Below are 15,437 nucleotides of genomic sequence, written 5' to 3'. Positions count from 1 at the left end.
TCCTGGGTGGATCTGACTTTAATATCTGCTTTATAAACAAACTCAAAATTCGTATCTGTTATGCTAATGCGTCCTATTATTTTTTAAACAAAGGCCGCTCTGATTCTTATCCATAGCCTATATCGTTCTATGTTAGGGTTTGTTGTAAAAATAAACTAATATCGTAATATTCTTAATGGTGGTGATCATTTTGGTTATCGGTGAAGATAACAAAGTTATGGCAATAAAGTGATTGTAAACATTATAATTAAAAAATAATTTTATTTCGATTGGATAATTAATGTATTTCAAGATGGCACTGGAAATATTTCACACAAATGGATTTATTACCAAGAGTGACAATTATTATTGAAAAGTTAGATAGAAATTATTTCCGTTTAAGGTTAGAGGCTGATACAAGCAACAGATCTCTTTCATATATCCACGAAAATGGGAAAGGAATTTGTTGATGCGCTTTAATATAGAGGAGTGACTAGGCTTCCATAAATATTAAATATTTATTTATCTGGAATTTATGCACTGTTGTAATTTGTCTAATATGTTTTCTGGATTTTAAATCTTGATTTTAAGTTTTGTGGATTTCTTATTTGTCTCCTATGATTTTCTAAGAGTTTTTGGGTTTTCTGTAAAATTATTTTTATGCTTTTAGCACTTGGGTTTTTTCCAGTCCTGGATTTTCTAATAGTTTTTTGGGGGCTTTTAGGAAGTCATCTAAATTTTCTAATAGTCTTCTTTTGCTTTCAATAATTTTCTGAGATTTCTAATGCTATTCGGTGCTTTCTGATGGTTTCCTGAACTTTCCAATAAACTTGTTTTCTAAAAATCTTGTTTTTTTATTAGGTTTCTATGTCTTCTGAAAGTCTTCTAGGTTTGTTACAGATTTCTATGTTTACTAAGTCTTCTGGGTTTTAATACCACTGCTACTGACAGTCTCTCCCTGTTTCTCTTTGTACTCAACAGCGATTAGGTCACTGTAGGATTCAGATACATAATATAATGAAGGTTATACAGACAACAATAACTGTATATGTGGCTGTATTTTCAATGTATACCTGACATTGTATTAATAAATCTATCGTAATTTTGTGGTGAACTCAGTTGTATGATTTATCCTGTGGAATTGTGTTATTATTAGGGAGGGAGAACACCAATGCTATTGTTATTATGAGGAATAGCAACACAAAGGTCATTATTATTATTATGATGATGGACAGCAATGCCAAGTTTATTATTATGATCAACAGCAACTAAAAAAGACCACTGTTATTATGATGGACAGCTTCATGAATGCTATTAGCGTTATGGACAGCAACATAAAGGCTAATTTCATTATAATGAACAAATCCACAAGGGCCGTGACGAGGATTCGAACATACGTCCGAGATTATCCCAGATGCTGCCTTAATCGACTGAGCTACGACATGGTCAAAACAAAGAGTTGAAACTAGAAGTTGTACCTAACTTACTTGGATCCTGCAGCCTCTCCGAGACACAAACCAGGGTTTTACACAACTCCCCCCCCCCCATGCACTCGAGCTATGTTAATAGGCCGTTCTACCTCTTCGCCCTTACTTCATTACACACAGAAATCACAATAGCGTGATGCATAAAATGAACATATGCATCATAGCATATGAGAGAGAGAGGGTCTTTTTTGTTGCTCATCATCATCGCTACGACCCATGATTTGGCTCATCATCAACACTATAACCCCTATATATCATCAACACTATAACCCCTATATATATATATATATATATATATATATATATATATATATATATATATATATATATATATATATATATATATATATATATATATATATATATATATATATATATATATATATATATTACCATGAGAGATACACACAGTACACAGCTAACTATAAAGCTAATTGTTAATCGGTCGAAAACCCGACCTGTGTAGGTGTAGTTACGCTAGACAGCCGGAGTGTCGAAAGAATACTTTCTATGTTTCACTAATAACTTACCTGCCACTCTGTAGTCGTCGCCTTCCCTCAGGGCGCCTTATTGCTTGACTGATCGGCAGGAATATTAGTCCAGTCTAGGGCACTGGGTACTGGACACTGGGTACTGGACACTGGGTACTGGACACTGGGTACTGGACACTGGGTACTGAGCACTAGACACTGGACACTGAGATTTACAGTAAAACTTGATAGCAATGGCGGCGAGAAGCTAAATATGCCGGGTCCATTCAACAGCCATAAAACGCCTCCACCACACAGTTGTAACTTGGGACAAGTAACAGTAATGAAGGGCAAGGTTGCCCACAGAGAATAATCACTAGGAACAGAGGTGTTATAACGTGAGGGTCGAACTGTACACTTTGTGAGAGGATGGGTTGAGGGCCCCACACACTCCCGCCACCATGGCCGCCTGGCGGGCGCTGTCACACTTTTATTTATTTATTTATATACAAGAAGGTACTTTGGGGGTTAACAGAGAATATAGAAATTAAGTTGAATTTACATTCTTGTAAAGCCACTAGCACGCATAACGTTTCGGGCAAGTACTTCAACTAACAGAAAATTTTAGATAAATTAACAAAATTGTTTACATGTATTTTACAGCTTTTCTTTACAGGTAGAGGTAATTTTAAGTAGAATAATTACAGTAAAATTGACAAAAAAGTTTACAGTTTTACATTAAAGAAATTTTGACACAAAAGCAGATGAGAATAATACACAATAAAGAAACAAGGATTACTAAAGAAATCAAGGATTACACTCATTGTCACGCTCCTTCTGGCGCTCACACACTCTTTATCTCTAAGTTTAAAGATCGATTATTTAGTTGTTTATCGTTAAATGATAATACCGCACTTCCACAGAATGACATGCGAAATTGATATATAAAATTTTCTACCGTAGCCTAGCTGATGGCTTGGATCTCGGGGATACAACACAGGAATTTATAAACAATAATTTGTTACACTCTTTTAACTTTTTTCCCCTGGATTTTATTATATGGAATGATGAACACGCCAATTAATTTTGCCGAAGATAAGAATAATTAAAATTGTTTTGTAAAATATTTTATTAGAGTTTGGTGACGTACAAAATGGACGTAATTATGTTAATTTGGGTTCTGTAGAAGAAGGTGGACGATGTACCGGATGCGCATGTAATATATTTGAACAATCTTCTCTCGTACATACAGCAATGAAGCGCGTCAATGACTGGGCAAGTACAATTCCAACCGAACTTGCAGGCATATACCTTGCCACTGAATTTTTAAAAGACAAAGGCAGTGGACTTATATACTGTGACTCGCAGAGTGCACTCCTGGCACTGAATGCACATAGTAGTGATACCCAGAAAATAGTCAGTGATATTCGAATTAATGTTTTAGCTGCTAAAGAAAACAGATTTGAAATTAAATTCCTATGGATACCATCACATGTTGGCATCTCAAGGCATGACACTGTTGATATGCTTGCAAAGACAGCCAGTAGAAATTGATATGGGTGTTTCACTAGCAGTGACAAAGAGAATACTTAAACAAATATCTAATGAAGATCTCACCGACCTAACAAATTCACAAAGACCTGAAAGTTGCAGTATTAAATATTATGATAGATATCGTGAGGAGACATTCACATATGGGACAAATAGAACAAGAACCCGGCAATGTGATGTTATAGTGGTCAGAATACGCCTGGGATATAGACGTATCTGGTAGCTTTCTCAAAACCCAAATGTCGAGTACACAATGTGTCAACTTTTGAAAGAGAAAACATACACTCTCTTGAACATTATATTGTAGAATATCCCATATTGTCTGACTTTCGCCCTCCTGGGCTTAGGTATGGTGAACTCTGTAACTACTATATGAGTACTGGACACTTGATGATATATTGGACTTGTACCCTAGATTAACCATGTAATGTAACTATATAACCTGAGCTTGTAAAAGCATCTTAATCACCTTCAGTGGTTAAGTTCTTAACTGCACACTAGTTTCTCTTGTCAGCTATCTCACCCTGTCAGAGTAAAAGAGACAAATATGTGTATGCATGTGTGTGTGTATATATGCATGTATGTGTGTGTATGTATGTATGTGTGTGTGTGTGTGTGTATGTATATAAAGTATAAAGCTGATCAGAATTACATTTCACCATGATAAATTCACATTAATGCATTCATAAATCTGTGTATCCATGGATTTACGTATGTAGCTTAGCCTAACATTTTAAAATCAGTACGATAACCTTCTGTGGTTGTTGTATGTTTGAAAAATCTTTCACCCTGTCCATGGAGGACAGAAGAAAATGTATATATGCTAGTTAGCATTGTAAATGTGTGGCCACGTCTGTGATAGAAAATAATAATAACAAAAAAAAATACCATTAGGAGCCCTTGAGTACATTTAAGACCGGGGCTCCACACTCTTTAGAGGCTGCAGCCTAAGGGACTTCGCCAGTAGAATACCTGTAATTTGCATATTAGGGGTTTTGGGTCTTTTGCGCTTAGTAAAGAACATCATTATGCGGCGAACTGGCAATACTGTCTATAGGAGCTCGGCTCTGCCGGGATTTGAACAGTCAGACTGTTTGAGGATACCAGTGGCAGCTGGGAGGCTGCTCATTGTCCTGTTAAGTAAGGTTAGTAGCCCATAGTTACTTTAGTTAGGCAGGGTGTTATTGTATGAGGCAGTCTTCCTATATTATAGTTGTAACTGTAGCCTCACCGTACCTGTAGCCCAGGGGCCTCACTGTACTTGTAGCCCAGGGGCCTCACGGTACCTGTAGCCCAGGGGGCCTCACGGTACCTGTAGCCCAGGGCCCTCACAGTACCTGTAGCCCAGGGCCCTCACAGTACCTGTAGCCCAGGGGCCTCACTGTACTTGTAGCCCAGGGGCCTCACGGTACCTGTAGCCCAGGGGGCCTCACGGTACCTATAGCCCAGGGCCCTCACAGTACCAGTAGCCCAGGGCCCTCACAGTACCTGTAGCCCAGGGCCCTCACAGTACCTGTAGCCCAGGGCCCTCACAGTACCAGTAGCCCAGGACCCTCACAGTACCTGTAGCCCAGGGACCCTCACAGTACCTGTAACCCCGGGGCTCGCGTAGTGCTCGTACCAATGAATATGAATTCTCATATTTAATAATAATAAAGAAAATATATTTATTTAATAATCATTAAATAAATAAATTAATACAAACATTGGAATAATTCTCCACACCTGATATGGCTCATCATCAGTGCTAGAAGGCCTAATATGGCTCCTTACTGTGTGATCTCTGAAATAAAATTGGGCAATGAACAAAAGGGGCAATAATTATATCTTTATTACAAGATATTTCAAAATATCATAATAATTAATGTATACAAATATGATGTATGTATTAAATACTTTCTGAAGCTCCTCATATCAATATACAAATAATGGTGATTAACAATTTAAAAATAAATATTTTATAATAATCACTATAATATACAGTACTGTAGAAAAACATGTATAAAACAAAATAATTACATTTAATAATTATATACTGTACTTCAAAAAAGTCATTACAGTCAAGATTATGATACAACTTATAATGGTAGGTTACCAATATTATATATTTTATAATGACAAAGATTCAACTGCAGAATATATATATTACAATTATTAATAAATACTTTACGTAGCAAAAAGTGTATATATTTATAGAGAAATAATTTAAAATGGTTATCACTGTGAACTGAAGTTAAGTGTTCCAAATTGATATCTTATGTATCAATGACTTTTCTAATGTTTACATACAAGTGACCTGAAGTTCCTGTATCTGAACTTACTGTACTTACAACCACTGTAGTCACAACACCCTCATGTATTTGATGTTATGTTGAAATCTGTGCTATTGTATTTAACATACAATAGCACAGATCGTACCCTGTACAATCAGGGTACAATCAGTACATACAATAGCACCCTGTCAACAAAAGGTACTTTTTGATATATATATATATTCGCACTGTATTCTCGTATCCTGACTGTCGTTATATGTATAAGTTATACAACCTCATGCTGCTTGTTCAGCATTACATAGTATGTTCAGGATCATACACACACACATGCATTGTACATATACATGTTCAGAATCATACACATACCTGTATTCTTCATATACATGTTCAAAAAACATACATACACTTGCATCGCTCATCATACATGGTCATACACACACACCTGTATCTCCCCCAGAGGAACACTCAGACACCTCAACAACTCAAGACAGTCACAACACTAGACTAACACAACACAAACTATACAAACACATCAATAAGCTGTACAAACCAGACACAAAAAACACAGTAAACTAACAGCAACACTATACAAACAATCACAAACACAAACAAGATTCATACAGTCGCATAACCCCGAAAATACAACACATCGCTCGCAAACAATACAAACCGCAAAAAAATATACACAAATACACAATCTACACGTAACAACATATACAGAAACCCAAAAGCAGCACAAAAGTAAATTACTAAGAGCAAATACATGACTAAATCACTACACAAACAAACACACACACACAACACGACACAATACCCCAGAAACACCATCTTCTAAAACATGCTCAAATGCATCTTCAAGGATAAATATACATACATACATGTATACATGACTCTCACGTCCATGAAGGTCTACGGAAGCCTCCAGAAGTAGAGTGACTCTACTACATTCAATACAAGAAACTATGCAAACGAGATTATTTTAATGTGGAGACAAGCATTGCATTGTTACCTGGACCTTGCTAGTTAAGCTTTATCAGTAAATGGCTGGTTTTGGTCTGTGCTGCACTGAAGCACATAAGCTTGTAAGCTTGTTCGTGGCTCTTAAGCTATTTCTCTGTTCACCCTCCATATCTGTATTTTGTTCACAGGTGGGAACAGGAGTAGACAACTTATGACTCCTGTGAGCAGGCTTAGATAGTCCATGGTAAGCCTTACCCTACAACTTTCACACACAGGTAGGCAAAATATAGTTTCTGACTCCTGTTAGCAGGCTGAGAGCTTTCTTATAGCTCATGGCAAGCATTAGCATCCTAGTTTTCCCCTGGAACACGACCCGCCAATCGGTTTACAACCAGGACTCTATACCTCGTACAGGCCATAAGCTCTACTTCTTTATAGCAGGTACAACTTGCCTGGTTTTCTCCTCCCGATGACTAGTTGTTGTTTAAGGGGCAGGGCGGGAGTGGTGCCGGATGTGCCCCCGCGCTCCCTTGGAGGGTAAAACCCAACGTCTTGCAGCTGTAGTAACGTCGCCTTGCGGCTGATAAACACAATGGTAGGCAGATATTTAGGGATCCCGAGGAGTTTCCATGAAGGAGGCAGGCACCGGCCCCCACCCCTCACACAAGACATTGGGTAGTCAAAGTCGAGGCAGTAGGGCGATGGTTCCTCCTAAACTCATACTCAATTGCGCAAACGTTATCCTGTTCTCTTCGGTAGAACTAGAAAACCGGGGCGTGGTGGGCCAGCCGCCCACCACGCCCCAAGGGCACACCAGGAATCCAACAACTTCCGCTAATTCCTGGTATTTTTCGGCCAAGCCAGTGCCCGAGTCTCTCCGCCCCGAAGAACAAGCCAGAAAACTGAAAATCTGTCAACTTCTCTGTGACCTCAGGTGATAAATGCACCAGTCATCGTGACAATCTGGGCCGTTGAATAGGAATGTTTGACGGCAGTATTGAGATCTACAGTAATGGGTAAAATCACGTCACATGTTCCGGCGTCCCTAGGTAGAGCAGGGCTCCAGACGTCCGCCTGTCGTCAAGGTTGAAACAGTCGTCCTCCTGATGTCTGCAACAGTATTAATGTTGGGAGACACATGGAGTAAGTCAGTTACAGCCCCGCTCCTGTGCCAGGTAAGTCCACTACGGGCTCACCATATCCCGTGCTACTTGGAACTTTTGTTCCGAGTAGCTGAATCTAAAACAACAACAACAACATGGAGTAAGTCATCATCAAAAGAAGGCACCAAGCCGGGAAGGCTATGACACATAGAGGTGTATGTGTTGATGATTTGGTAAGGCATAAAGGCATTTTAGAGTTAGATATGATGCACTTGGCGGGGGGGCTGGATGTTTTGTTGTCGTCAGCTGAGCGTTATTTTTTCTATGTTGCTAAGGTTACGTTTTCTTGGTTGTCCGGATGGTGTGTGAGCTTTATGTTCTAACCATAGAGGTGGTAGGCGCACCCTGGTCACAGGACCTGTGGGCGTGACCCTCCTAGCTAAAGAACCTGTGGGCGTGACCGCCCTCCACTAGCTGCTGCTCTCTGCGCTTCTCACGGTTCCTGTTATGGAGCAACTTGACGGAGGCGATGAAGGCGACGATGACCAGGATGATAACCGCCAATACCACCAGCACCACCAGGCCGCTCAGAGCCTCCATCTTCTGCTCCTCCTGCGAGGAAGAGAGGCAGTTAGTGGTGGTTGACGAGTTTGGTAACGGGTTAAAGAGAAGACAACGGCAGTAACGGACAAGGAGAGAAGCAACGCGAATTAATGAGTTATTATTTTATGGCAAGTCTATTCTGTTTATATTATGTTGTTAATGACACTTGTTAAAATAATGTAAGAACCTGCCCTCCTATCCCCTCCCCCAGTCATGGGGCCTATCTTATTTTTTTCTGTAAGCCCCCCCCCCCCTTCTCATTTCTACTCCCCACCTCATTACCTACCACTGCCCCCTCACATTCCTCCCCTCTCCTCCTTCCCAATAAACAAAAAACAATCGCAACAAAACAAGATAGTATACTTCGCAGAGTACTTGATCTACTCCTCTTTCTTATCCACATCAATTAGCAACCAAACGCCACGTAACAACACGTTAACGCTTAATGTGCCCGACTGCCCGTCACTATTACGCTTTGCGTAATAGTGGCTTTAGGCATTGTATGTACTAGCTCTATCTCTAAATTCATCAATATTTGTATCACACCCTGTATGTAATTTACCTGAATAAACATTTAAATTTAAGGCAATTCTATTTGCTGGTGACACAACTTTCATTTTCTCAAATGCTAACCCACGTATTGTGAGTGAATGCTGAACTGAGAAACGCTGTGTTCAGTATTCACAATATGTTTAAGTTTTTACAAATGACCCGCACACACTCAGGTGTAGGTAATGGAGTTCTCCGCCAGAGTGTACGCGGGCAGTTTGTAAACACTTGGATTGGCTACTAGCTTGGTGCCTTAAGACTCCTAGTAGATTTGGGGAGATCCCAAGTTAAGTAACTTAAAGCATATCGTGGTCCAATGGGTTAAGGCACGCGTCTTGGGTGAGCCGTGACGCTGGTTCGATCCCCGTCTTGCTTTAGTGATTTCTCATATGTTAGTTGGTTTCTTGTTTCATATTAAGTATTACCCTTTTATACTTATAAATAATTTACCTAATTAAAGTTGCCCGAAACGTTGTTCGTATTAGTGGCTTTATGTGAATTACATTCATTGTGTACCTCTGAATACTTTTCTTCATCGTGTTTCCAATGTATTTGATATAAAGACAAATTATTATTATTATCCACCAAACAACCCCCCCCATCCCGACTCCCAACGGAGAATAGTCATTTTCTAGTTGCTTAACAGGACCAACTTCGTTAATTAGGATTATTGCAAACTCTCAAAGACAAAACTTTAAGTGGAGAAAATTTGACTGCTTTCATTCTAAGTGATGTTGTAGAGCTTCGTCCTTTGTTTGAGAAATAATAAAGCTTGGCGGTAAAGGAACTTTACATATAAAATAAAATTTTCTATCGACGCAAAGCCATAAATGAAGTCTGGAATGTAATGTCAATTTTTAATACCTGGTGGATGACTTTTTACCTTTGACCCGTCTCCAACAAGGTCTACAAGTTTCTGTGGGGTCCTCGACAAGTATTACACCCTCTTGTTTCAGACTTATAGACTTTGTTGAACAATCCACACACTAGAAAGTGAAGGGACGACGACGTTTCGGTCCGTCCTGGGACCATTCTCAAGTCGACTGAGAATGGTCCAGGACGGACCGAAACGTCGTCGTCCCTTCACTTTCTAGTGTGTGGTCTGGTCAACATATTTCAGCCACGTTATTGTGACTCCTCGTCTGCTTGTGGACTTTGACGCTATAATGGCTTCAGTTCGCTCTGAACCATTGGACTCTCAAGCCATATATTGTAAACTCCTGTCACAAGCCCTGCAGTTCCTTCCCTGGGCCCGTTAACTCATCTCACTGTGACTTGGGCACTCACCTGGATGTTCCTGGTGTACTTCTTGAGGGGAAAGTAAGCCGTGGCAATGTTGGACATATTACCGGAGTTACCCTTCTCGTCCCGTGCTCTCAAGACAAAGAAAACGGCTTTTCCCTCCAGGTTGTCCACTGTCCGTCCGAGGATCTGTACAGTAAATAATTAAATAACATTTGAAAACTATATTTCTATATGTCACAATGTATTCAAGAGTCCCTAGATATTACCAGGAAAGGGAAAGCCTGCTAAAAGGAGTCAGAAGTCTGCTGATCTTGTACCCCAGTTTAGAATGAGAGAGAGAGAGAGAGAGAGAGAGAGAGAGAGAGAGAGAGAGAGAGAGAGAGAGAGAGAGAGAGAGAGAGAGAGAGAGAGAGAGAGAGAGAGAGAGAGGATATGACAAGTGGGCCTGAGAAGAGTTTGGCCGTAGGCTGGAATCTCATTTTAAACTTTTGTCAGCCAGTTGCTCAAAAGTTGACCAAATGACCTTTGATTATAAGTCTCGACCACCGAAAACGTCAAAAACGTTTTCTTGTATTATTTGTGTTTGTTATTATAAATATTTTATAATTGTTTTTACAGCAATAACAATAATAATAATGAAATGTACACCAGTACAGTAGACTATTAAGTTAGATAGGGATAGATTAAGTTTGGTTAGGCATAGATGGGTTAAGATAGGATAAAACCCCACGCTTATGTCTTTATATATTTTATGTAAAGATTTACACCAAGTCTTCGGCAGTCTTGAGTGTTTTATCAACGTGTGTGGATATGATCGGGACGAGACTTATATCTTAACGGCTCCGAGACGTTGAACTGTAAGCCTCGTTGTAGACAATGAACTCAGACCTTCAGACCTTCACAAAGCACTCTGGAGAGTGGGAAAGTCTTAGTGTAAATCTTTACATAAAATACACAAACATGCAATTGTTGGGTTTTTACCCTATATTCTTATGTCTGTGAGAAGACATTACCATTACTTACAGATAGATTAAGTTAGGTTAGGTTATATTAGGCTAAGTTAGCTTAGGAGAAGATAGGTTATGTTAGGTTAAGAGTAGGTACATTAAGTTAGGTTAGGCGTAAGTAGGCTAAGTTAGTTTAGGTTTAGAATGGGAAAGATTCACTATAGCAATAGTGACGGTCTCACCAGCGCCATCTGTCCCTGCCAGCCAGCACTAGGCGTAACCTGAGACATCTAGCACAGCGGTGGACCCACCATCCATCTCTAACATTACCGCCATCAGTATTCAATTTCTTTCCTTATTATGCACCCCATACCCATCCCGTGGGCGGTGGTGTAAAGGATTACAGAGGCACATAATCGGTTCAGGAACTGAACCCTCTAGTTCGTTTAACCATCGGTAGCCGGATAATTATTTGTAATGCTGCCATTATTTTGGTTATTACTGATAATTCCCTACTTTACTCCTCCAATCAATTCTAGTAAGCTGACCTTGAGAGTGATGTTGTGCTGCTCACCGGCCGGCCTCGGGGTCAGGTCACCAGAGGTCAAGTGGCTGGAGTTGACCGGATGACCCAGGTGGAAGTTGTTATGAAACCTCATTGTCTCATGGTAGCGGAGTTCCAAGGAGGAGGCTGTGAGGGGTGAGGAGAGAAGTAACTCATTAGCCAGGTTCCCCCTAAACAAACTGCATATGTAAAGGAAGAAATGTATATGTTTATCACTCAGAATGTTCGGTAATTTGTTTATTGTTTGCTATATATATATATATATATATATATATATATATATAATATATATATATATATATATATATATATATATATATATATATATGTCGTACCTAATAGCCAGAACTCACTTCTCAGCCTACTATTCAAGGCCCGATTTGCCTAATAAGCCAAGTTTTCCTGAATTAATATATTTACTATAATTTTTTTCTTATGAAATGATAAAGCTACCCTTTTCTCTATATATGAGGTCAATTTTTTTTTATTGGAGTTAAAATTAACGTAGATATATGACCGAACCTAACCAGCCCTACCTAACCTAACCTAACCTATATTTATAGGTAAGGTTAGGTTAGGTAGCCAAAAAAAGCTAGGTTAGGTTAGGTTAGGTAGGTTAGGTAGACGAAAAAACATTAATTCATGAAAACTTGGCTTATTAGGCAAATCGGGCCTTGAATAGTAGGCTGAGAAGTGCGTTCTGGCTATTAGGTACGACATATATATATATATATATATATATATATATATATATATATATATATATATATATATATATATATATATATATATAGTGTATATATATATATAATGTATAATATAATATACATTATATATATGTAAATCACGAAAATTAACACTTGATGAAAAATGTGACAGTGTCAGACCACGGAGGAAGAATTAAAACAGGAATTTCCTTAAGTACTTTCGTATATTAATACATCTTCAGAAGGAATGAATTATTTACAAGTCAAGTATTGGACAAATATATAGGCAGGAGAGACAGGTGAAGTGAGGTGAGGTTCAATGAAAAATGAATGGGAAATGATCTAAAGATTTGAAATGTAGAATTTCGCAACATAAATACTCTGTAAGACATGGCCAATTGTCTAATGCTTCGTTTGTTCATTTGTCAGAAAATGCTCACCAAATTGATTGGGAGATGGCTTCTTTAATAACGAATTGTAAAAGCACTTATAACAGGAACATAATTGAATCTGCTTTAATGCAGATTACAAAAGAATGTAATTTGAACATTAGCAGCGGTTTATATAACTTAAATTCATTTTGATAGATCAATTAAAGGGCGATTTGAGTAGGATCATTGATTCACATTTGTCTCACTAATTCATTGTAAATATTTACTATCTTATGCTATTATTATCCATGTGTGGGCCTATTATTGGGTATAAATAGGAGCTGCCTCGCATAGGCCAATAGGCCTTCTGCAGTTCTTATGCGGTTCTTATTTGAATCCACCTAATTCCCATTCATTTTTCATTGAACCTCACCTCACTTCACCTGTCTCTCCTGCCTATATATTTGTCCAATACTTGACTTGTAAATAATTCATTCCTTCTGAAGATGTATTAATATGGCCTCGTAGCCTGGTGTATAGCGCGCAGGACTCGTAATTCTGTGGCGCGGGTTCGATTCCCGCACGAGGCAGAAACAAATGGGCAAAGTTTCTTTCACCCTGAATGCCCCTGTTACCTAGCAGTAAATAGGTACCTGGGAGTTAGTCAGCTGTCACGGGCTGCTTCCTGGGGGTGGAGGCCTGGTCGAGGACCGGGCCGCGGGGACACTAAAGCCCCGAAATCATCTCAAGATAACCTCAAGAAGATATACGAAAGTACTTAAGGAAATTCCTGTTTCAATTCTTCCTCCGTGGTCCGACACTGTCATATTATATATATATATATATATATATATATATATATATATATATATATATATATATATATATATATATATATGCAAACAAGCCTGAATGGTCCCCAGGACAATATGCAACTGAAAACTCTCACCCCAGAAGTGACTCGAACCCATACTCCCAGGAGCAACGCAACTGGTATGTACAAGACGCCTTAATCCACTTGACCATCACGACCGGACATAATGAGGTGATAGCCGAGGCTATTTGAACCACCCCACCGCCGGCACTCGGATAGTAATCTTGGGCATAGCATTTTACCAAATCACCTCATTCTTTGGGGCACACGTGAGGAACACAAATCGCATTTGTGTTCCTCACGTGTGCCCCAAAGAATGAGGTGATTTGGTAAAATGCTATGCCCAAGATTACTATCCGAGTGCCGGCGGTGGGGTGGTTCAAATAGCCTCGGCTATCACCTCATTATGTCCGGTCGTGATGGTCAAGTGGATTAAGGCGTCTTGTACATACCAGTTGCGTTGCTCCTGGGAGTATGGGTTCGAGTCACTTCTGGGGTGTGAGTTTTCAGTTATATATATATATATATATATATATATATATATATATATATATATATATATATATATATATATATATAACTGAAAACTCACACCCCAGAAGTGACTCGAACCCATACTCCCAGGAGCAACGCAACTGGTATGTACAAGACGCCTTAATCCACTTGACCATCACGACCGGACATAATGAGGTGATAGCCGAGGCTATTTGAACCACCCCACCGCCGGCACTCGGATAGTAATCTTGGGCATATATATAATATATATATATAAGAATATATATATATATATATAATATATATATATATAAGAATATATATATATATATATAAGAATATATATATATATATATATATATATATATATATATATATATATATATATATATATATATATATATAGGGAGGAGTAGGGGGTGAAGAGCAGCGGGAGGGGAGTGGGTGGAGAGAACACGGAGATGGGAAAGAACAGGGAAAGAGGAGTGAACATGGAGAGTGGCGAATCAGGTAGTAGATGCTCTCACCTGTACCGGAGTAGAGGTCATCACCAGGGCTGGTCCAGGTGAGGGAGACGAGGGCGTCGTAGAGGTAGACATAGGAGACTGTGAGGTCCGTCACTCGACCCGGGGGCTGCTGGTCGCCCGGCTGGTAGTTGTGCACCTGCCGGACCACCACACACATTACTGCTGGTCAACATTCACGCTCACGCCATATTAGACACGCAGGTACGCACCAGCGTGATCACTCATGTCGTTTTGGATTATAAACATGTTCATATGGGATTAAATTGCCTTTGAGCGCCGCTCTACCATCACCCAATACGCATTTGTCTACTGCAGGTGTTGTGGGCGGTCGTGTACAAGAGTTGTCGTGTATATGGCCCACTAGCAAGGTGCCTTACTGCACGCAGAATTACTCTAGTTCTGGGTTGTCCCGTGACTCACCTCAGCACTCTAACAGCAAGCGCGTTTGTCTGAATCTCGCCAGGATCAGCTGCTGTTGTCTATTGTTTCTAGCACATCTGTCAAGATGATGTCTTGCAGTAAGGGCAAATCTCTCACGGAGGATTTAAGTCATTCCTCAAGAAAGTCAACAATACCTAATACTGTACAACTTTTTAGTGACAATTCTCCTTAAAGAAATTGTTATTATTATCTCAGTTACTTAAAGAGCCATTGCTGCATTTGTTGTGGATATGAGGATATTGTATACTAGATGGTGACACGTGTTGTTAAGACACATAGAGAAACATGAT

At 39.4% G+C, this 15,437-nt stretch overlaps 1 protein-coding gene across 2 annotated transcripts in view; it reads right to left on the bottom strand.

The window, feature by feature from the left end:
* Positions 1-8,164: 8,164 nt before the first annotated feature.
* The window catches only part of LOC123762641 (calcium-activated chloride channel regulator 1), a 39,336-nt gene continuing 32,063 nt past the window's right edge, over positions 8,165-15,437 (bottom strand). For both annotated transcript variants that reach the window (XM_069332336.1, XM_069332337.1), the window contains exons 17-20: positions 14,707-14,842; positions 11,716-11,858; positions 10,263-10,406; positions 8,165-8,435 (exon numbers count right to left, since the gene is read on the bottom strand). In XM_069332336.1, the coding sequence (XP_069188437.1) occupies positions 8,259-8,435; positions 10,263-10,406; positions 11,716-11,858; positions 14,707-14,842 (600 nt within the window). In that variant the 3' untranslated portion in view covers positions 8,165-8,258. The remainder of the gene's footprint in view (positions 8,436-10,262; positions 10,407-11,715; positions 11,859-14,706; positions 14,843-15,437) is intronic.

Source organism: Procambarus clarkii, chromosome 27 (assembly GCF_040958095.1).
Source record: "Procambarus clarkii isolate CNS0578487 chromosome 27, FALCON_Pclarkii_2.0, whole genome shotgun sequence".
Lineage (NCBI taxonomy): Eukaryota > Metazoa > Arthropoda > Malacostraca > Decapoda > Cambaridae > Procambarus > Procambarus clarkii.
Note: the sequence above shows the minus strand (reverse complement) of the source record. Positions and strands in the feature narration are given on the sequence as shown.